Below are 24,725 nucleotides of genomic sequence, written 5' to 3' on the forward strand. Positions count from 1 at the left end.
GCTAAAGTTATGTCATGTCCTCCCATGGCACACAAAAACAATATGTTGTTACTGACGCTTTGTTCGGATTAGCAAGTGGGACAAAAAACTAGTTGTGAAACCGCTCCTTTGCCCTTCTTCAGAAAATATACATTTCAATATAACCTCGACTTACAGATAATTATTAAAACCAGCTATTCTACAGTTATACTGTTGTGCGAGATCCTTTTCTGTGGTTACGGTAAGACCATCCGAGTCCTCTTGGGCCTGTTTTGTGTGAATAACAACTGCTGCAAAGTTGCTCTTCAGTATTGAGATGAGACGATTTTTGTTTTCCTTATTGCCTAGGATTCTTTCTTGATGAGCTGTCGGGATCACTGTTTCGTCGAACATCCCGACCACTGACATTTGTTTACGTGTTTTCGTGGTCCTCTAGCTCGCTCAGAATAATTGGTTCCTTTCAAGGTAACCATCGAAAACGAATGCAGCACTGTACTTGTACTTAACAAATGAAAGATAACTTTCACAAATTAACGAAAACGGTTGATCCCTGGTCCACATGACTCTGTGCAGCAAATGTCTTCCATCTGTGGCGTATACACACCCCTGCAGATATTCCTGTTCAGTTGGTTTGAATCCTTCGCAAAAAACAGACATGGTACCTTTCCTCATGCCATAGCCGTCAGAAGGAGACAGCGAATAAGGGGATAATTCGTATATTAAGAACTCTTATCTGACTGCTTGGCATTCGTGATTCTTTGAAAAATAATCATAAGATTTTAGGGGATGGTTTAATCATTCATTTTGATTTCATTCTTCATGGCAGGAAGTAGCAAAACTCTGTCACAATACTATTATTGTGGTCACCAGGGCGACGACAAAGAACGAACTTTTACCAAGTTAATATTAAATATAAAAAAACTGGTAGATTCACTCACTTTGCTCGTCAACCATGTGTTCTTCATGGAATATTCGACGGCTTGGAAACGACACTGGAAGCAGTCCCTGTTTCCCGCAAACCCAATAAACTAGATACTTCTCTGGGGAATGTTAAGAGAATCTCGGAAGGCTGAGTTTTTTCTCGCAAGTTGTTCGAGAACAGGTACTGGAAGAGGTTCAGTTCTCTCGTGTTTTAATCGACAATCTGACAGATTTCTCCATGCGTGCTATGTATGGACAGATGGGTCGTCCGAAGAGACTAATTCCATACAATGATTTACAAATTCACGTTGGAATCGTTCTTTCTTCAGGCTGTTTTAGGAGTTGTAGCCGTCTGTTGCAACGTAGGTCGTTGACAAGATTACATGCTTTGTGGGAGACACTAAAATGTTTCATGCTTCTCGAATATAATGGAACTATGAATCACTTCCAGGGTTCTCTTTCAGCGTCTCCGAAGTAATATGTTTTTAGTATAATTTTTTAATGGCCGTCCATTCTTGTATTTCCTGGTGGCAATTTACGATTTGTCCATTTCAACATTACCTTCTGTCGCACCTTCGGCACGCAAGCGCATCGTCATAAGGCATACTAGACAAAGAATTATTCACTAGCAGGAGAGTTCACGCTGACACCGAGCCACACCGCCACTAATTCTGATATCGGCTTCAGCACAGCGAAAAAGAGTTCACATATTTCTCGCTGTATTCTATTTCCAGCTAAACACATTCATTGATCGTTGGATCCCTAAATGCTACCAAATTTCAGGGGTGTTTCGCAGGAAGTTGCAGCCAGTTTCAGAAGTTTTGTTTGTAGTTGAGATCGAATGTTTTAGGTGCCAGTCGTAGTGTAATAGCGAGCCTGAGTATTACTCAAAATAGGAATGAATGGGTCCAGATCCGTGAACACAGCTACTGCCATCTTAGAAGAAGGGAGTGTCCACAGAAAACTCGCCATGAAGGTGTAGAAGAAAGGGTAATACCTGGTCCACGGGAACATTGAAATAAATGATGTCGCTCATGTTTTGGTTGACCATTGGGCCCAAGTCATGGTACGAAGAATACCCAAAATCACCTCCAGCTTTAACTACAGCCTACACACACTACGGGTGAAGCCTAATTTGGCCACAGTTGACTCGACGGATTGCTTCGTTTGAAAAGAGGCAAAATCGTGACTCCTCGGAACACATTACACGCCATTAATGAGCTGATGCCAATATTTTTTCTTCTTTGGTTCACTGAAGATGTGCGCCATTCTGTGTCACTGTAAGTCCAAGTGACCATTTCACTAAGTTTCTTTCGCTATGTTCGATTAGCAAATCTAAAAACAGTAGAAAAAATAGAAGAATATCGGAAAAACTTAAAACTAGCCCTATCGGAGATAGCTTAGGAGATTCTGTGGAAGAAAATTAAATACAGGAAACGTAGTGGAGCAAGGAATTGGACGCCAGAGGTAGAAACAGCTATTACAGAAAAACAAGAAGCCGTCAAGGCGTATGTACTTAATTCCACTAATGAAATGTATAGTGAATATAAAGAGAAGAGAATGAAAGTGAAGTACATAAATCGGAAAGTGAAGTACATAAATCGGAAAGCAGACGCAGAATCGTAGCAATATAGAGCTTCATTTGCATGACACACAATGTGTCACTTATAAAGTGGTGCGATCACTCAGTGCATACTAAAATGATCCTATGTGTTTGTATAATATAGGAGAGAAGGTACGTGTTAATAATTAAGGATGGAAGAAGTGTACAGCTCCATATCAAAAATTTGGTATAATGACACTTTAATTCAGACTTTACCTGAACTAAATGACTTAACACTGATGGTAAAATCCTGAATGCAAGACTTAAGAATATCATCTAAAAGCTAATATCTGAAGAACAATCAGGTTTTGGAAAAGGATTGTGAACTATTGACAATGTTCTTACGCTGCAATACTTTATAGAAAGAAGACGAGAGTTCAGTACGGACACACATCATGCCTTTTCGGATTTTAAGAAAGCACTCGAAAATGTGAGTAGGAAAATGCAATGGAATATCATAACTGAACGACGTTATCTAACTCACCTCATAAATGCTCTTAGGAGCCTACACAAAAAGATCGAAATTGTTATAGGAAATATAACACCAGTCATTTCACACAAACAACGGTACGACAAGATTGTTGTATTTCCTAAACACTCTTCAACACACATACAGATGAAGTTATCAGAAAATCGAATGTTTTCGACATAAATGGAGTCCTTTAACATAGTATCACTAGGCTAAATATAATTTCATACGAGGATGACCTAACACTTATTAAAAATAAGTAAGGTGACCTTGCGATTGTAGTCTATAAATTGTGGCAGATAGCCTCAGACTACTACCTAACACTGTCGGTAGTTAAAACGAAAGTTATGGTTCTTCAGGGCAGTCAACCAGTAAGATCTAAAACAGTTTTCGATTTAAAAAAATCTTAGAGCAGGTCAAACATTTTAAATAGGCTTAGGAATATATAACCTAAACGAAAAAATAAAGGAAAATAGGAGATAATGGAACGAACATGTAAATTGCATCGGTGGCCAAAGTCCCGTTAAGGTCCGTCAGATATAAATAGACTGGAAGAACAAACGTAGGAAAACCATACAGGAGATGAAGTACCGCAACAGGAAATTTGTCTAATACATGAAGCGAAGAAGAAGAGAAAGAAGAAAACTATGTTCGCTTGGAAACTGATTGAGAGGGTCTCGCATTCAATGGCCACAGCAATTACTGACAGCTTTGAAATAAATTATCGATGTGAATGCGTGAGACTCGTCACCATTGCCTGTCATTTACAAAAGTTTTAGACCCGTCGCATTTACTTCGTGTTAGACGTGTGCGCGTGGTACACCATCGTTCGTACACATATGGGACAGTCTACAAGGACAGACCTACAAATCTGGCCGTTTCATGCACAGTGTTGACGTGGTTATCTGAAAACACGTAGCCTCCTTCCTGCCATATGCACATCACTCATATTCCTTGACATTCGTTAGCTGTAGAGGGCCACATTACATCTTTGTGCCCCTTCTACACCGTTAATAGCGCTCTAAAGCGATCAGCGTGATGTTTCAACAGGCGAGCACCACATTCACCGGGGAGATTATCTCGTTATCGACTTATAAAAAAGATAACACGGGACTTGAGACACCTTGAATAGTTTATTTATCCTCCCTCTTCGTCTCATTATCATTCTCCGCAGGCGAAGGATTCAGAGAAGCTATACCACCCAACAGGGGAAGATGAAATGAAAGATGGAAGAGAAGATTAATGATCGTTACAGATACCTATCAAAAGAGTGCAATGCTGCACATACAACGTACATTCAACATATTTGCTGTAGACAAATTTTAAGAACTTGCTTTTTAGCGTTCCGTACCTCATTCGCTAAAAACGAAAATCTTAAAAGCTCACTTGATGTTCATCTGTCTGTCTGTATGTCCTACTGTTAAAACAGCTTTTCCTCACCAACGGGGAGATTTATCAATTGATTTCTGAGTTACCTTCTACGGTCTACCGTCCCTTGGCGTGGTAGAAAGTTCAATCTTGTAAGTCAATTTATATGACATACTTTCATATTCTCATACCCAGGCATCAACACCTATAGCGTACTTCCCGTTGACTTAGAATCACAAAATTTTGAAGTAAGCAAGGTTTCACACTACAGCCAAACAAAAAATTCTCAACACAATTAATCTGTAGGTGTATCACATCAAATTTTTTCGTCATTTATTATCAGACTGTCTCTTTTTCGGGTAGACGCTCACGTTGTAACTTGATATCACATATTAAGTTCTATAGTCTCTTGGTGGTGGAATAATGTGAACTACTAAGCCAAAGCAACTGAAAGACACGGCCATTTACGTCACATATTTCAACTCTCGTAAACCCACTCATGCAAACGTAAGGGATGAATCCCGTTGGTTCAGAATCACGAAATTTGGCAAGAAGCAGGTTTCACATAGAAATTTCGAATGTCTTTGAATCCCTGGCACTGATATTTTACTGGTATAAATGTAGACAATAGGCAAAAATAATTCGTTTCTGTGACGAAGGCTATATGATCCTGGTGCTCACTAGGAAGAAAATACCAGAAAAAGACATCCAGAAAGTAATAATTATTTATTATTTAGTAGTTTCTGCACCAAGATTTTAATTCTGGAGTATCATCAGGGATCAATTATTTATGTATCCTTTATCTGTAGTTCTCAGCACATTCCAGCCAGCAAGATTCTCTTCATTCAGAGCACCGTTGAAGAGTACATTTCGTTCGAAGTGTGTCGTTGATACGGTTTATGAGATACTACCCTGTCGTATTACATCTAGGATATACGTTATTTATCCATGTATGTGCAGCCGCGCTGTCTTGGGCGCCTTGTCATGGCCCGCGCGGTTCGCCCCGTCGGAGGTTCGAGTCCTCCCTCGGGCGTGGGTGTGTGTGTTGTCTTAGCGTAAGTTAGTTTAAGTTAGATTAGGCAGTGCGTAAGCTTAGGGGTCGTTGATGTCAGCAGTTTGGTCCCACAAGACCTTACCGCAAATTTCCAAATTTTTTCAATGTATTTGCAAAGCTAGAACTGGCCTTGTCCTGGAGTTTCAAGCAAAATGTGATAAAATAAATGGAAACATCTAGGAGCAACAGATAATTATGTTTCTAACCGTATCTCTCCAAATTAACTGGTATAAAACTGGCAGTAATGAACGAGTGATATCTCCTGTGACGCAAGACAGCTGCGGCTTCCATAGCGACATCAAATCTACAGCTACACGTTGGAGTGAGCTGTGAACACTCGAAAATCTTTAAGTATGGTTCTCCGTGGTGACAACGCACTTTTTGCAGTGTCACCCATTAATTTTTGTGGAGTTTTGTTACGGCATTAAAAGCGCAGGGATTGCACACTTCTCTGAACATTCTCTAATACCAGCTCTGTAAGAGTCCACAAAGACGTACTTTATTCACGAAATTTTCTGATTAAATTTGTAAGCAATCTGCGTCATATGTGAAATCCGTAAATTCACTTGGACACCTTTCGCTAAATCTCCAACGGCCATCAATGTTTCTCACGGCTAGATACGCGTCATCATTGAAAAATACATTGCCCAGCACAGATCAGTTCTAGCACTGGCGCTTATTATTAACACCAATGGCTGGTCACCGATCGCGTAGTTACACGATCTCGGATCTTCCCGTCTATTTCCACGCAATAATCCATGTCGATAACTGTTGTAGGTGGCAGTGGTGTAGGGGTCAGTGTCGCTTTGCGCGTCGAGCGAAGAGGTCGTGGTTTTCTACGGCCTGTGCCGCAGCACCGCTTATGTCGAAGCTACTTAGTCTTGATGGTGCATCGGCCGGAGTCACATGGTAGTTGCGTAGCGGAGTTTCCCGTCGTTTCTCTCTCGGTGGCGGTGACTTCTGCCCGCGCCATGGAGTCTGTCTAGTCTCCTAAGTCTATTCATCATCGAGCTACTGTTCGTTTCACTTTTGACAAGAGTATGCGTCGTGTTCACAAATGTTTGGCTGATGTTATCCGTGGTACATACTGCTTACTTTGATTCTGATTTGTATGCATTCTTTGTGAAGTTTTATGATCTCGTGCAAATAGAACGGCTTCTCTCTCGGATTGGTTCTAAAGTGTTCTTTACACATCGAGATGATTCCGTTTGTCAAGTCCTCCTTGAAAATGCGGCACTCGAGTATACTCCGGTTACAGTTAATAACCGTCCTCCTGAAGTGGACGATTCATTTCTTAAAACTGCGTTGCTCCCGTTTGGAATCATACGGCATCTCCGATGGGAACGCTGGACAGCACAACATCGCTTACAGTGTTAAATTGTATCCGGTCTGTGGACATGTGCATTAAAAAGAATATTGGTTCCCGCTTAACTGTTTGTGGTTACCAGGTCCATGTTACGTATGCAGGGCAAGAAGAAACCTGTTTTCTCTGTAACGAAAGCGGTCATCTCACATCCGACTAACCGCGCCGTGCTACTGTTCTGACATCGTCTTATCAAAAACGTCGTCCGTTAACATTAGCAGACATAGTGTCTTCGCAGTCTACTGACAGTCAATCTCCAGCTTTAAGCGATGTTGGGAGGACATTAGCCCCTAATCCTCGGGAATTTCCACCATTACCGGTGCGTCCCGGTACGGCCTCTGTCCATGAGGGGACGACGACTCCTGAAGTGCAAGTCCAACTCCAGCGGACTAAGGACGGTAGACATTTCGAGAGCGTCCCTCTCCAGTCTCGCTCTTGTGATACGGCGTTGACAGAGGGTGCACCTTCTGGCGGCACTGAGTTGTCTACTGACGTGAATTGTGATTCAAGTATTACTAGAAATGATGTAGCTGCTTCTGTTGATGCTGAAATCTGTGTTGTATCTGCGTCCCTCATTTCACGTGAGACGCGACGGTTCCCGTGAGTTCGGATGTTCCCGCAGCAACGTTGCCTGCTGGCCAGTCTTTGGGTGACGCAATCTGACACCGCCACTGCATAACCCGTGTTTTTTGTACCTGATGTTGCTGTAAGTCGTTCTGAGTTGTGCTCCCCGACTTCCGATGAGTGCAGTGGAGATGGCTCCTCTATCAAATCGGAGTTTTGCATGCCCCCAACCCTTCGACATCATGAGTGTGTGTTTTCACGGAGTGGTGTGAAACAGCGTTTGCAACCTGCACGTGCAGCGGCGCGTCGTAAAAAGAGAAACGAGGATTTCTCGGATTCCGACGGGGAGGATTAGAATTATACCTTCTTTCCACGGCTTACGGACGTTGGGAGAGATGGGCGTGATGACTGCATTTTCGTGAGCGTTGTTTCATTGACCTTACATGTGCTGAAGGATGCAGGCATATCCATTTCTAACGCTCAATGTTAATACGATACGTTGCCAATTACGGTTTTCTACTTTACGGGAGTTTACTTACGATTCCCAAGCTGATATCGTGTGTTTACAAGAGGTGTTATTTGATGTGTTTTGTCTTCCTGGATACACTACGTTTTCAATGCCGCGGCCGAAAATTCTACCGGTATGGCTTTGCTTTATCGAGATCGAATCCCGCTGACGGACTTCAAAACTCTAAATGATGGTCGCGGTTTAGGCTGTAGTTTTTATGACCTCACCTTAATTTTTCTTTACGCTCCCTCTGGATCCGGTCGTTCATTCGACCGCGCGCTGTTTTATAAGAAAGAAGTTGTTTAATTACTCCGTCGGAACTGGCGCAAGGTTTTGTTAGGGGACCATTTTAATTCGTCTTACGTAGTGTCATAAAATTAATGATATGGTGACTTTCTTTGCATCTCCAAGATGCTTGGGTTTGCAGATATCCTACATGGGTGCGGTTTACGTTATTTACAGCTACTTCAAATAGCCTATTGGACCGCTTTTATTTATCTCCCCCATCTGTAGTAAAATCCTATAAATCTATCGATTGATGTAATTCCTGCCAGTTTCACTGATCTATGTTCTGTTTCAATTACTTTTACCCACGGCCCGCAGCGGGCCCATCTTTCGTGCCCTTTGTTGAAGCTAAACACTACATCTGACGGACCTCTGTCTGGAAGACATCATCGCAGACGTACGGCGGCGAACAATCCAGTCCCAGGCACGTTATCCCTAAATTCTAGAATGGTGGGTTACCTTTGCGAAACCTCGGATTCGAAATACACTTAAGCGTTTTAGCGCTGATAAAGCGGCTGAAATAAGGCGAACGAGGAAACTTTATTATGCTATCCTTCAAGATCTTCACGATAAAGCTCGTGATGCCCCATTGAGAGTCGTAGACGTCCACCGTGTGAAGGAAAAACTTCTACAACTCAAACGTAGGCAAATGGACGGTTTCCCCTTGCGTTCACAGCCTCGTTTAATCGTACAGGATTAGTTAGCCTCTCTCTATCATCTTCTTCGGCTTCACCAACGATCTCAAAAGACGTGTATTACTGCCATTCGTTCTCTAGATGGACGTGAGCGGTCCTCCCACTCTGATATCATGCATGAACTTTACCATTACTTTTCTGACCTTTACACTGAAGTGGATTCAGACAGTCTGCCGTCTGTTGACTTTACCTCCCTCCTTGGTAGTGTTGTTACACCAGCTCTCCTGGAAGAGTTTTTCTCTGTATTCCATCGCCATGATATACTTGATATCGTAGTTCGTTCTCCCTCCCACAAATCACCTGGCCCCGATGGCCTTCCAAAAGAATTTTATATTCGATTTTGGCTCTTAATTGGAGATACGTTAACTTCCATGTTGAATGAAGTACTCCACGGAGGCCTTCCCCGAGCCAGCTTTAAGGTCGCTAAATTGTCCTGATCTCAAAGACGTCGGGACGTTTGCTTGTGGACCAGGTTCGCATATAACCCTCTTCAACTATGATTATAATGCAGTGGCGCGATCGGTAAATAGCAGACTATCGGTGTTGCTGGCTACCATTATCGCGAGCCATCAAAGCTGTCTTCAGGATCGTACTCTCCTGACTCCCGTTGCTGAATGTCGTGATCTAAGTTCGATTGCTTCCACCATTCCCAAGCCAAGCGCTTTCCTTTTCATTGATTTTCACCATGCGTTCGACCGCGTTTATCTTGGATTTCTCACGCGAATATTGACGAATGTTGATTTTAATCATGCTGCACGACTGTTGTTTAGTTCACTAATTGCTGGTATTCGGACGTCCATTGACGTAAATGGCCGACTTACTTCCCCCATCGCTGTGTGTCAGGGCGTCCTTCAAAGGTGTCCATTATCTATGCCGCTCTACGTTCTGTTTCTGGAATCCTTATGTGATCTATAACTGCTCGTTTGGGTGGCTGGTCGCTGTTGGGAGAAAGGTATATCGTTCGTGCATATGATGCTGCTGACGTTGTGGTTTTTCTCCGTACCACTGATGATATACCACTGCTGAAGGAAGTTTTGGATGCTTTTTGTCGTCTTACGGGAGCGCGGGTTAATGACCAGAAATGTCGATTACTCAGTTAGCGAGGATTTGACGATCTTGAAATTCCATGGGCTTTAAAAGTCACCCGCAATCGATCGTTAGGGTTGTAATTGACAGTTGTCCGCTAAAGATGGCTACGATAAACTGGACGTCTGTCACGGATAAGGTTCAGGGAGCAATCATTGAACACGAACGTCGCTCTCTCTTACTTCTTCATAAGGTCCGGGCCATGGAAATGTATGTGTTAGGTAAGGCATATTTTACTGCACAAATCTTTATACTTCCCGCGATGATGTACCGCAAGTTGCAAAGTTTAACTGCCAGGTTTATCTGGCACAACTCTATATTTCTCGTGCGTTATGGGGTAATGGCGCGGCCCCGTCTGCTGCGAGGTTTGGGTCTCCCTGACATTCGAATTAAGGCTTCTGCCTTATTCATCCGTCGCACCGTTTTCACATGTCTTACGCACTCCCCAGTCACTAATAGCTTGCCTTCATGACTGTATCCGACCGGCGAGTTTAACACCTCCAGTTGAAATTGGCAGGATTAGTTATAAACTAAGGCAAGTTAAGGAATTTTTTCTTCAAGTCAGTTATTTAAGAGTAAATATCCTTTCTCAAGTGAATCTCTTCCTAAAAATGCTGTGTGAAAGCCCTGTCGCCAGAAACGAACTGAAAGATTGTTTGGTGTAACGTTAGCGTCCCGACTTTCCTGATGGAAGTGGCGTCCTCTTGGTACCAAGTTGTTCATGATACTGTACCTACCAACATGCGACTTTTTCGTATTGTCCTCAGTGTGACGGATCGCTGTACTCGTTGCCATGAAACTGATACATTATATCATCGGTCGATCTCCTGCGGCTTCGCCCACAACTGACTTTTCTCCTCAGGACGTCGGAGGCGGCTATCTCGGGGAAGATTCTCGTGCGTCCCGACTCAACCTCCATTCCTCGGTCGAAGAAAAATGCCATCATGTTGCTTGTTGGACATTATGTCCACTGCGTGATGGTGAGTGGATATGACGCACATCCGAATATATGGCCACAGCCCATTGGACGTGTCTCAGGATGCCACGTCATCGAGAGCGTTTTTCTAATATGCTGTATCTTGTTTTTCATCGACTAGGAGTTGGATGAGCTGAAGTCCCCCCGCCCCTTTTTTGTTGACACCCTTGTTTGTATTTAAATGTTACACGCTGGAGAAGTGACGGAGGGAAGACGCGGTGGGCACGTTAAAATTAACGACATGTTCCTACATTTACGATTTTCTGATTTAACCCTTTTGTTTTTGTCGAGATGACTTCTTTTGTATTATTTTGAATTGATTCTTTAATTAAGTGATTTGGAGGGAGAAAAAAAGCGGTAGCGTCTTTTAATACGGATCAAAAAGCTCTAGGTGCCGGCTTAGATCCCAGCTAAGGAATACACTTTATGTAAAGATCATCAGCTATGGCACCGAGGACTCTTCAACAGGATTGCCAATTATACTTGAGATGTGGATAGGGATTTTGTCCAGGCTCTGGATCTTGGTGTGTGAAACTATCGGTAATGACGAATAATCAATAGCGGTCAACGGTATGAATGAGCAAAACGCAGTGCAAAACATATTATTAGAAACACGTAACGTGAGTACACATGACTTGTGTCTTCTAACTGAGAAAGTGTCATGATTGTCCCTCAATTGGCCAAAGTGTCAGATCTAGCCTATCATTTGTATATCCAGGAAGGGAACTTTCCAAGTTTAGGAGGCCATGATTAAAGAGATTGACCTTACCATAATACCGTTATATTCTACGACTTCGGATGTGAAACAAAAATATTGGTAAAAGGTCACTCTAAAGGCTCAATGTAGATATAGTTGTGTAGATGAAGTGAAATCGAAAGAACTTCTGGATTTCTGGTCTGACTAATGAAGGATAGTATCAACAGGACCAGAAAATAATGTAACGAGTAGAAGAGTAGGACACAAAGTTCAATTACTACGAACTGTTCAGTGACATGGATAATCTGAACAGAATCGACAGGAAACTATCACTAACAAATGTAGCTCAGGTTTAGATGTTGAGTGACGAGCAGAAGTTGAAGAGATGGATATAGTGTAAGACGACATTTAAAGCAGGATCTAAAGCTAATAACCTTAGGGGATTGGAACACTGTGGTGGAGAAAGGAACAAGAGAGTTAGGGATGAATACGGTGTCGGTATTAGGAATAGAAAGGATAAAGACATCATGAGATGTGAAATAAATTTCTGTTGGGAAATTCTGAGCACAATTACAGAATCACAACAGAAAGAGATCTTCTTGGAACAGGCTCGAATGTATGAGAAGATAGCACCCGGATTACAACTTACTGACACAGATATTTCGATGTCAGATACTGGAATGTAAGACATACACAAAAGCACTTAGAATCAGTGGGGAGGCTTGCGTGCCTCAGCGATACAGATGGCCATACCGCAGGTGCAACCACAACGGAGGGGTATCTGTTGAGAGGCCAGACAAACGTGTAGTTCCTGAAGAGGGGCAGCAGCCTTTTCAGTAGTTACAGGGGCAACAGTCTGGATGATTGACTGATCTGGCCTTGTAACACTAACCAAAACAGCCTTGCTGTGCTGGTACTGCGAACGGTTGAAAGCAAAGGGAAACTACAGCCGTAATTTTTCCCGAGGGCATGCCGCTTTACTTTATGGTTAATGATGATGGCGTCCTCTTGGGTAAAATATTCCGGAAGTAAAATAGTCCCCCATGCGGATCTCCGGGCAGGGACTACTCAAGAGGACTTTGTTATCAGAAGAAAGAAAACTGGCGTTCTACAGATCGGAGCGTGGAAAGTCAGATCCCTTAATCGGGCAGGTAGGTTAGAAAATTTGAAAAGGGAAATGGATAGGTTAAAATTAGATATAGTGGGAATTAGTGAAGTTCGGTGGCAGGAGGAACAAGACTTTTGGTCAGGCGAATACAGGGTTATAAATACAAAGTCAAATAGGGGTAATGCAGGAGTAGGTTTAATAATGAATAAAAAAAATAAGAATTCGGGTAAGCTACCACAAACAGCATAGTGAACAAATTATTGCGGCCAAGATAGACACGAAGCCCACGCCTACTACAGTAGTACAAGTTTATATGCCAACTAGCTCTGCAGATGACGAAGAAGTTGAAGTAATGTATGACGAAATAAAAGAAATTATTCAGATAGTGAAGGGAGACGAAAATTTAATAGTCGTGTGTGATTGGAATTCGGTAGTAGGAAAAGGGAGAGAAGGAAACGTAGTAGGGGAATATGGATTGGGGGTAAGAAATGAAAAAGGAAGCCGTCTGGTAGAATTTTGCGCAGAGCATAACTTAATCATAGCTAACACTTGGTTCAAGCACCATGAAAGAATGTAGTATACATGGAAGAACCCTGGAGATAATAAAAGGTATCAGATAGATTATATAATGGTAAGACAGAGATTTAGGAACCAGGTTTTAAATTGTAAGACATTTCCAGGGGCAGATGTGGACTCCGACCACAATCTATTAGTTATGAACTGTAGATTGAAACTGAAGAAACTGCAAAAAGGTGGGAATTTAAGGAGATGGGACCTAGATAAACTGAAAGAACCAGAGATTGTACAGAGTTTCAGGGAGAGCGTAAGGGAACAATTGACAGGAATGGGGGAAAGAAATACAGTAGAAGAAGAATGGTAGCTTTGAGGGATGAAGTAGTGAAGGCAGCAGAGGATCAAGCAGGTAAAAAGACGAGGGCTAGTAGAAATCCTTGGGTAACAGAAGAAATATTGAATTTAATTGATGAAAGAAGAAAATATAAAAATGCAGTAAATGAAGCAGGTTAAAAGGAATACAAACGTCTCAAAAATGAGATTGACAAGAAGTGCAAAATGGCTAAGCAGGGATGGTTAGAGAATAAATGTAAGGACGTAGAGGCTTATCTCACTAGGGGTAAGATAGATACTGCCTACAGGAAAATTAAAGAGACCTTTGGAGAAAAGAGAACCACTTGTATGAATATTAAGAGCTCAAATGGAAACCCAGTTCTAAGCAAAGAAGGGAAAGCAGAAAGGTGGAAGGAGTATATAGAGGGTCTATACAAGGGCGATGTACTTGAGGACATTATTATGGAAATGGAAGAGGATGTAGATGAAGATGAAATGGGAGATATGATACTGCGTGAAGAGTTTGACAGAGCACTGAGAGACATGAGTCGAAACAAGGCCCCGGGAGTAGACAACATCCCATTAGAACTACTGACGGCCTTGGGAGAGCCACTCCTGACAAAACTCTACCATCTGGTGAGCAATATGTATGAGACAGGCTAAATACCCTCAGACTTAAAGAAGAAATTAATAATTCCGATCCCAAAGAATGCAGGTGTTGACAGATGTGAAAATTACCGAACTATCAGTTTAATAAGTCATAGCTGCAAAATACTAACGCGAATTCTTTACAGACGAATGGAAAAACTAGTAGAAGCCGACCTAGGGGAAAATCAGTTTCGATTCCGTAGAAATATTGGAACACGTGAGGCTATACTGACCCTACGATTTGTCTTAGAAGCTAGATTAAGGAAAGACAAACCTAGGTTTCTAGCATTTGTAGACTTAGAGAAAGCTTTTGACAATGCTGACTGGAATACTCTCTTTCAAACGCTGAAGGTGGCAGGGGTAAAATATAGGGAGCGAAAGGCTATTTACAATTTGTATAGAAACCAAATGGCAGTTATAAGAGTTGAGGGGCATGAAAGGGAAACAGTGGTTGGGAAGGGAGTGAGACAGGGTTGTAGCCTCTCCCCGATGTTACTCAATCTGTATATTGAGCAAGCAGTGAAGAAAACGAAAGAAAAATTCGGAGTAGGTATTAAAATTCATGGAGAAGACATTAAAACGTTGAGGTTCGCCGATGACATTGTAATTCTGTCAGAATCAGCAAAGGACTTGGAAGAGCATTTGAATGGAATGGATAGTGTCTTGAAATGAGGATATAAGATGAACATCAACAAAAGCAAAACGAGGATAATGGAATGTAGTCGAATTAAGTCGGGTGATGCTGAGTGTATTAGATTAGGAAATGAGACACTTAAAGTAGTAAAGGAGTTTTGCTATTTGGGGAGCAAAATAACTGATGATGGTTGAAGTAGAGAGGATATAAAATGTAGTCTGGCAATGGGAAGGAAAGCGTTTCTGAAGAAGAGAAATTTGTTAACATCGAGTATAGAATTAAGTGTCAGGAAGTCGTTTCTGAAAGTATTTGTATGGAGTGTAGCCATGTATGGAAGTGAAACATGGACGATAAATAGTTTAGACAAGAAGAGAATTGAAGCTTTCGAAATGTGGTGCTACAGAAGAATGCTGAAGATTAGATGGGTAGATCACATAACTAATGAGGAGGTGTTGGAGAGGATGGGGGAGAAGAGAAGTTTGTGGCACAACCAGACTAGAAGAAGGGATCGGTTGGTAGGACATGTTCTGAGGCATCAAGGGATCACCAATTTAGTATTGGAGGGCAGCGTGGAGGGTAAAAATCGTAGAGGGAGACCAAGAGATGAATACACCAAGCAGCTTCAGAAGGATGTAGGTTGCAGTAGGTACTGGGAGATGAAGAAGCTTGCACAGGATAGAGTAGCCTGGAGAGCTGCATCAAACCAGTCTCAGGACTGAAGACCACAACAACAACAACAACAGAAAAACCATAAATGGAAGCGAGGTACGTGGGAAGGAGCAATGGTTAACGTAAGAGATAATTGAGTTCAGGAACAAAAGAAGGAGGAAATTATTTACAACGATCGCACGTGCAAGTTTTATCATGTGAATTTCCTTTGTTCCAACATGTATATATTGCACATTACCTACCAGTTTCAGCTCCTTGTCATTATCCAACATAAAGCTCATTGGTGATGTGTGTACCACGTTTAAAAATTTCAGCATTGGTGTGTCCTTTCTCACACAACTGACTGCAAAATAGTGGCGACTAGCGAAGACAACCACTGATGGCTGGAGGCAACGTGTGCTGTTTGGTAGCATCATTCTGAGGGATTAAACGTTAACGTTGAGAGCCATTCTGGAACTTATATAAATTTTTCGGTTGAGGACTACCTTAATTATAGACTTACTTTCGTGTCATTGCCTGATTATGCTGCTAGTTATTATTTTAGTCTCTGAGGGCTGAGATGTGAGACTGTGTGATAATAGAGGCAGCAGGCCTATAATGAGAGCTCCGTGGGAAGTTCACAACATAGAGCTTCGAATCTTGACAGTTCGAGAGTAGTATTTCAGTTAATGGGACATTACTGTAAAGTGTATAAAATTAAATCTGTAACATTTCCGCTACTTAACTATGATTTAAAGTAATAACGCACACGTAATTTCATGTACATCGGTGCTAAGTTGTAGGACACGACTCGTAGCATGCACCAGGCACGTTAGTTACAACACATCGGAATTATCAGCAACCATGATACTCATGTAGGTCAGAAAGAGGCGAAACCGCTACTTTGCATAAGATAAACGGAATCTCGATGAAAATCATCTTCACTCTATGCGAGCGCCGGTGTCGTAAGACTTATGAACTTCCATTCCTACACCTGCGGCGAAGAGTATTTCATCGACACTGAAATATAAATTATTTTACTACATTTTTCAGACTGAATATTTCACTCTGTAGTGGAATGTGAGCCAGAGTGTGAGAGTGGACTCTCCCTCCCACCCTCACCCACCACATTTTGAAATGTGACACCCACACCCACATAACGAACGCTACACATTTGAAAACGGCCAAAGGATGAAACTGGCTAGTAATGTGAAACATATACGTGGTTCATTAAACGCACTCTGAATAATAAAACTGATAGCCTATGGTGGTTTGAACAGGTTTCATCATTTAGAAGCTACTTTGAAGCTGTGAACCCAAACATGAAGTAACTGAAAGAGGTACAAAAATCTTCAGAAAAAACCATAGCTATGTAATTGACTTATGAATGAAATGAATAGAAATTCAGGTAATCTAAAGCGATCAGGTGCGGGAACAATGCGAAGATATCGGAAAGGAACTGGTCTTCAGAAGGTCGGGTTCAGCGTGTACATAATTCAGAGGCAAGAGAAAAGCTCTCAACATTTAGAGCACATACGGAATTCCCCCGTTCAACCCAGGAGAGAGCTCGATAAGTGGAAAGCGTTTGTTGAATGTGTCCAACTGGGAAGGAGCTGTTTACAGAAGTGATATAAGAAGAAATGGAAGTCGATATGGAAGACACAGAGGGTTGATTAACAGTGTCAGAGGGTAACCAAACTACTGAAAAATCGTAACTAAAGATTGAACAAGGAACAGATAATATTCCTTCAGTACTTCTAGAATCTTTATGTAGGATGTACTTTACTCCTATTTTAACGATGTGTTGTAATTAGTATTAACTTAAATTTTTAACTAAATTCTTCAAGCCCATCATGCTAATTCCGATACTGCTAGTCCTCTATGAATGTTCGACACTTGCATGGAATACTTCCAGAAATAGAGAAACAGGGTATCAGGCAACGCTGCGCTACCTGTACTCTTGAGAATTACGTGAGCTAACGAGGTATCCTGGTTGTCATTTCCAATGAAACATATAAGTATGATATTATTCAGTACCTCAGTCTTTATTTCGGTAGCTTCTGATCACTCGTTGTCCTCGTCAAAAACAAATCATCAGAGATTCTAGGAAAAGCGCAAATGCAGCTCATAAGACGCCCGAGCTGTTGTATACGCCGTCGACACTTGCAGATCATGGTTGGCGAGCTGATTCACGACTTTGGAACGTAAGCCATTCGACCACGCCAGACATTCTCCCAGAACGCATTCGGGCACGGTGGACACGACCCGTGCCTCGTCGTGAATATGAGGCCACAAAGTCTTCGATCGTGTCTTTTGTACACCTCGCTACGCTCACTGATGTGCCCATTTCTGTTTCACACACAACTAGCGGCTGTCCCCTTTCATTTACGGGACACTCAAACACTTCGTCTCTAGTAAACCCCACGTGACGGAGCGTTTAATATTGTTGAGTGGAGGTAATGGGCACGATTTACTGTAGAAATGTTATGGCGTATAGGACTTGACACGGGTTTTCTCTGACGCAGATGTTTCGCCGTTTGTGCCCTTGCATCCGCCGGCGTGCCGCTGACCGCGAGGAGCGGAAGAAGCTGAAGAAGAACAAGAAGGCGCAGGTGAGTACAGGCTCTCTACCTCACACCAATAGCATACAAAACATACTCTCGGCAGGATTTCTCTCCATGAGTCATACTTAGTTGCTTGATCCAAAAACTTGATATACATCTTTAAATGACGATTTGCGTGTGGCCGGCCATCGATGTGGCGCCCGCATCTCGTGGTCGTGCGGTAGCGTTCTCGCTTCCCACGCCCGGGTTCCCGGGTTCGATTCCCGGCGGGGTCAGGGATTTTCTCTGCCTCGTGATAGCTGGGTGTTGTGTGCTGTCCTTAGGTTAGTTAGGTTTAAGTAGTTCTAAGTTCTAGGGGACTTCTGACCACAGCAGTTGAGTCCCATAGTGCTCAGAGCCATTTGAACCATCGATGTTGCTATTGCCAATATCAACTTTCGTTTTGCACCCTCGGACAGGCAACACGCCAAATGTGTTTGCAAGAGTTACTACCCAGTAGATGAAAATTTTTCATGATGTAGGTGAAGGTAGGTCAGCATTATGGTAGGGCTGCCTTTCATTTGTGGAAAAAAATGTTCAAATGAGTGTGAAATCTTGTGGAACTTAACTGAGAAGGTCATCAGTCCCTAAGTTATCACACTACTTAACCTAAATTATCCCAAGAACAAACACACACACCCATGCCCGAGGGAGGACTCGAACCTCCGCCAGGACCAGCCGCACATTAGTTTTACACTAAGTGAAACTCGATGTGTAAAAGTGCATTTCGAGATATTTTACCCTTTCACTGCAGTGACCTGATCTACGGATGCTACACGCTTTTATTCTCTATTATTATACGAGATTATCTCCGGTTGTTGGAGCTAAATGCCTTTGATAATTATATAGTAGGTTTGCGAATAAATATCATGTGAAAAGCATAAGAAAAGCACCAGCCTTATTATAATTGATGAAGACCTGGGGTTTCCAGTCGACGTTTTGGACTTGCACCCATCTCAGACAAACTACGGGAAAGCAGGTTAAGATGATACGGACACGTCATGCGAATTAAAGTAGAGTCGGAGGCAAGAATAGATATGCACCTGGGCACAAATGACCGATGACATCGTGGCAGATCCAAGACACGATGACTGGACCGCATCAATAAAGATACGAAATTCATCAATTCCACCGACAGAAAATCACCTGACAGACCCGAATGAAGTCAGATATACCAACAAGACGACGCTGCTAGCGCTGGATACACACTAGAAAGCAGTAAAACAAGCCTTCGATTTTTCAAAGAAGCCACCTCACTCACATCATTCATACTACTCTTACACTACAGTATATTGGAAGTAAATAGTTAATACGACCTTCCACTTTGGTTTCTGACAGTTTCTTCTCCTTCATAAAAGAGTCAGTGACTTTCTCAAATGCCTAAGTGTCCTGCCTGGCGTCAGCATATGCCGAGTACGACTGCTTAATGGATGAATGAACGACTGACATAACCAACAGAAGTAATGGGACCTGTCCTGGTACAGATGTAGAAAGGGCAATGCGCCAGCTATAGACGGTGCAGACCAGCAACTGCTAGGATCTCGCTTACTGGACGCTGAGCATTTACTCACTTTTCGTGTCTGGCTGCTACCATACCCCCATTTAGGGTTGATAATTACAGTTGGTCTCACACTCATTACCACACTGTCGTTGACGACGTAAACAGGCACTACACCCTTAGGACCTCACGAGACGAATCTACAATCTACAGTCGCAGTTAACAGCAACGCGCACACATGTCGAGGGAAATGAGTGTGAATAATATAAACTTTCCCCATTTAGGATGATGATCCTTTACAACACAGACTAATCGTAGTGACAAACATTATTAAAATGTTTCATGCCGCAAAAAAAAAAAAAAAAAAAAAAAAAAAACACTCTCTCTGTATTCAGCGAATCGCCTCTCTGTATCGGCACAGATGGCACAATTCTTCACAAAGTCAACTCATATCATAAGAAAATGTTCACATTAGGGATGCACGATGATGGCAAAGCTTCGATACTAATTTCTATTTCAACGCTCACGTCTGCGCATCGATGGTAGGCAATAACCGACGTTAAATATTGAATTTGGAGAATGATGTTAGTAGCTGATATTTACTTGTAGAACTCACTGAGTCTGTCTTCTCTCTCATTCCTGACAACAAGCCCATATTCCCAGGAACCCTCTCTTCTACTCGTTCCCCTACAACCGCATCCCAGTCCCCCATTACTAACAGTGTTTCATCCCCTATTACTTATTGAAATACCCGTTCACTATATTCATTTACTTCATCTATTCATTGTCAGCTTTCGACGTCGGCATGTATACATCTACTATTATTTTCGGTATTTATTTGCTGCCTATTATGATGAGAACAACCCTATCACTGAACTGTTCACGGCAATAAACTCTCTGTCCAACGTTCCTATTCACAACGAATCCTACTACCATCATACCATTCACTGCTGCTGTTGATATTATCCTATATTCAACTGACTATAAATATTTGTCTTCCTTTCATTTACTTCATTGACCCCCACTATATCTAGATTATGCCTTTGCATTTCCAGTTTCAGAATTTATAGCTTCTCTACGATGTTCAGACTTCGGACATAATCACATCCGGCTCTCAGAACATTATCCTTTCGTCCGTGACTTAATCTTTTTCTCACGGTTACCTCCATCTTCGCAGTCTCCGGTGTCTTTTGCCAGTGGGGAGAGCATCATGACACGTTTTCAATTCACAGTCCACGGATCCTGTGGATTCACGTAATGCGTCTATAATGCACCGGTTTCCATTGCGTTCTGCACCCTTAAGTCGTTGATCATTGCTTATGTTCCACCTTTATGGGCAGCTTTCCGCCCCAAGGGCAAGAGTGTGCCCTGAACGTCAGTCCGCCCCTCTGTCCTCTTTGACAAAGTCGTTTTCAGAATAAGGTTTAGTTCTTTTGCCGGGTGTCTTCTGCCGTAAGAGATACAAAAGAGGTGCCACAACTGACGATGATAAACTATATGTAGCAACTCAAATCATCCAGTTATCCTATGCAACTCTATAACGTTACTGATTCATCTTCTGGAGTGGCGCAAAAAGTTGCAACCAAGTTAATCGACAGAAAATACTAGCGGCCCTCATTGGCTGCAGTATTTTGCTGTGTAATATTTCGACTGTGGTTACCTCGTTTTGAAGTAACCCATTTTAACTACACAAATTCAGATGTATAATTTCACGTACACCTTAAAATACGAGGGCTGTCCAGAAAGCAAGTTACGATTGATCGCGAAATGAAATTCACAGTGAAAGTCAGAAATGTTTCATTTGTTACAGTTAGCTACACCTTTCAGCTACTTCTCTACGTAGTCGCCGTTCTGACTCAGACATTCGTCGTAGCGTTGTACCAACTTTCCAATACCCTCATCATAGAAGCAGCCGCCAGTAGTTTCCGCCAATTCTCTACGCTGGCCTAAAGCTCGTTGTCTGTGCCAAAATGTTGTCTTCACAGCCAGCGGTTCGTTTGAGCAGAGATGAAACTCAGTTGGAGACAATTACGGGCTGTATTGTGGGTAACCAAACATTTCCAATTGAAAGGATGCAGGAACATCTTCATTGCCCATGCAGAATGAGGCTGAGGGTTGTCTTGAAGAAGAAACCGCACGACAGTTATAAAATGTTGGTTGCATAGCTTCAGGGAAAAATTCTCACCAGGTCCTCGTACTTGGCGGCAGACACTATTTTCTATAACGTCTTTACGCGCTCACTAAGAGCTCACGAATGAAAAGAGCGACGTAATTCTACCTAGAGTCATACTAGAGACACTGCCCAACACATCTCTGCAAAGCTTTATCGGATTTTCATAGTCGTTTCCATTTCGCGACCGATCGTAACTTACTTTCTGGACAGCCCTCGTAGTAAATTGGTGAGCACCCCACACGACCTGATTAACGTAGCATCACCAGAATACACATAAAAAAAAACCTGCAGCACTAACGAGGAGTTAGACGACATAAACGGAAGTTGGTAGACGTCTTTCTACATTTGAAACAAGACGACTATTTAAATTTCGCACCCGTCACCTGAGAGTGGCGTTAGTAGCACCACTATGACTTTTCAATCACGTTTCCTTGAAATACAGGCTGTAACGGTCGTAAATGTTAATTGTTTTTGAGACGAGACATGGTTATTAGACGACAGTAAAGTACGTCGTTATCAACACCTCACTTAGTTAGAATAGGACCATGTGATAGAGCTACGAGAAGCTGGATGTTCCTTCTGCAATATTGCAGAGATATTTGGAAAGAATGTAGCTACTGTACTTGATTGCTGGCAGAGATGGTCACGAAACCGTACGGTCGCAAGAAGACCAGGCCCCGAATGGGCAAGTGACACGACTGAGTGGGAAGACCATCGTGTGCGGCGTATGGCTCTCACATGTAGTACTGACTCAGCAGCACCAATATGAGTAACAATATCGTTGACTTCAAGGATATCGCCGAGCCAGACAACCTGTAGCGTGCATTCCACTGAACCTTAAACACAGTTATTCACGACTTCAGTGGTGTTAGGTGAAAGCTCATCGTAAGGCACGGTGGAATACTGTAGTGTTTCATGACGAAAGCTGGTTCTATCTCCATACTAGTGTTGGTCGTGAGTTGGTTAGAAGGAAGAGCCAGTTGAGGCCCTGCAAGCGGTATGTCTGTGTGCTTCATCCATTAGAGCAACACCTGGAGCTACCGTCTGAGGTGCAATTTCATATGACGGTTGGAGCACTGTCATGGTTATCCCACTACCCCTAACCGCACAATTTATACATCAATCTGTTGATATGACATTTTGTGCTGCCATTCATGTACAGCATTCAAGGCTTTGTTTCATAAATGGTTAATTCTCGCCCACATACCGCTGTTGTAACCCAAAAAACTATATTCAGGGTATCGACATAATATCTTGGCCTGATCAAACACCAGAGCTGTCTGCAATCGATCACACGGGGCATTATCCATCTACAACTCCAGTGTGATCTACAACTATCTGTAACGGTCCCTGTATTGACTGACCAGGTGACACAGACATCGATCTCCGTTCCACAAACTGATATGTGGCATCTGTATAACACAATGCACACACCTTTGCATGAATCATTAAAATATCTGGTGGTCTGTTCACGCTTCCATAAACCTGTGATCTTGTAAATACCTATCAGATAATATTTTACTTAGACAAATGTATTATCGCACTTTCATTAATCAGCAATAATTATATTATCGTGTTTCACGTTTTCTCTTTTCAGTGAATATACAAAAACAGATATTACAAGCACGTAATCTGAACCAGTACTACATACAAGAAAGTCAATCCTAATGCAGAATATCCTTCTGCTTCCAGGCTTATGATGTCTCTGACACCATGTGCAGTGGCTACACTGCCCCTGCCGAGCAGCAGCCGCTGCCACCGACGCTGCCACGCCCGCCTTCACCGACGCCGCCGCCGCATCCCAGCACCTCAGGCGGCGAGACCACAACTACTGATGAGCTGCTGCCCACCACCAACTTGGGCAGTGGCGATGTTAATGCTGCTGATGACTCTCTGGCCCCCACCACCTCGCCTAGTGGAGGTAGTAATGCTGCTGAGTTGCAACCCCCCACCTCCTTTTGCAATGGAGACAACACTGCCGCCGATGAACCGTCTCACCCCACTGTCTTCGAAGGCAGTGACACCACATCCACAAATGAACTGCTGATCCCCACTGTCTTGCACAGTGAAGATATTATTACTGCTGAACTGCAGCCCCCCACGACACTTGGCAGTGGCAACAAGGCTGCCAACGATGAACCACCGCATCCCACCATCTTGGATTCTCTCGATGTCACATCCACTAGTGAGCTGCTGCCTCCCAGCAACCCTGGCAGTTGCGACACTAATATTGATGTCTTGCACAGTGACGATATTATTACTGCTGAACTGCAGCCCCCCACGGCACTGGGCAGTGGCAACAAGGCTGCCAACGATGAACCAAAGCATCCCACCATCTTGGATGCTCTCGATGCCACATCCACTCCTGACCTGATTCTGCCTACCGCCTTGGGCACTGGCAATACTATTCCTGCTGAGTCACTGCCACCTACCACCTTGGGCAAGTTCAACAACGCTGCCAATAATGAAGTATTGAATCTCACCATCTTCCAGGATGGTGTCACCACCGCTGAATTATCTTCATTGCTCCATGCAGCTGATGTTGCACCATCAGCCCTACAGGGTGCGATTCTCACTGGCCCTCCCCCAAAGCAGGCGTTCCCTAAGATTTCCAAAAAGAAAAGTCCATCTGGTCAGCTGGTGTATCTTCAAGGCCCTCCACCTTTTCCCGCTTTTGCAAATAAAATGTAATGTTATGAATTTGTCATTGGAACTCAAAATTAATAAAGTTTATGAAAGCATCTTTCTTATTAATCTTGATTTTATGGCTTGTATTGCAAAATGTGTTGCTGAAACTTTGATGTCAGTTATAATATGATCTGTCATCCCATGTACACATGTGGGATAGTACTGCGCCAGCCTTCAGAAACGACCAAACTCCGAAATGAAACAATTAGACACTACAGAAACACAGTGACACAAATAAAGTGAGAGCCACGACGCACTACAGAAATCAATACCTTATTTTCGCTCAGTTGTACTCAAGAAGAGCATGAAAA

The 24,725-nt window shown here is 42.8% G+C and overlaps 1 protein-coding gene across 1 annotated transcript in view; it reads left to right on the forward strand.

Annotated features, from left to right (window-relative positions):
• Positions 1-24,417, forward strand: part of LOC126412935 (uncharacterized) — a 103,853-nt gene extending 79,436 nt beyond the window's left edge. Inside the window, exons 4-6 of the mRNA XM_050082826.1 lie at positions 17,978-18,064; positions 23,419-23,441; positions 23,532-24,417. Coding sequence (XP_049938783.1) covers positions 17,978-18,064; positions 23,419-23,441; positions 23,532-24,417 — 996 coding nt within the window. The remainder of the gene's footprint in view (positions 1-17,977; positions 18,065-23,418; positions 23,442-23,531) is intronic.
• Positions 24,418-24,725: the final 308 nt, after the last annotated feature.

The sequence above is a fragment of the Schistocerca serialis genome, chromosome 7 (genome assembly GCF_023864345.2).
Source record: "Schistocerca serialis cubense isolate TAMUIC-IGC-003099 chromosome 7, iqSchSeri2.2, whole genome shotgun sequence".
In the NCBI taxonomy this organism is placed as follows: domain Eukaryota; kingdom Metazoa; phylum Arthropoda; class Insecta; order Orthoptera; family Acrididae; genus Schistocerca; species Schistocerca serialis.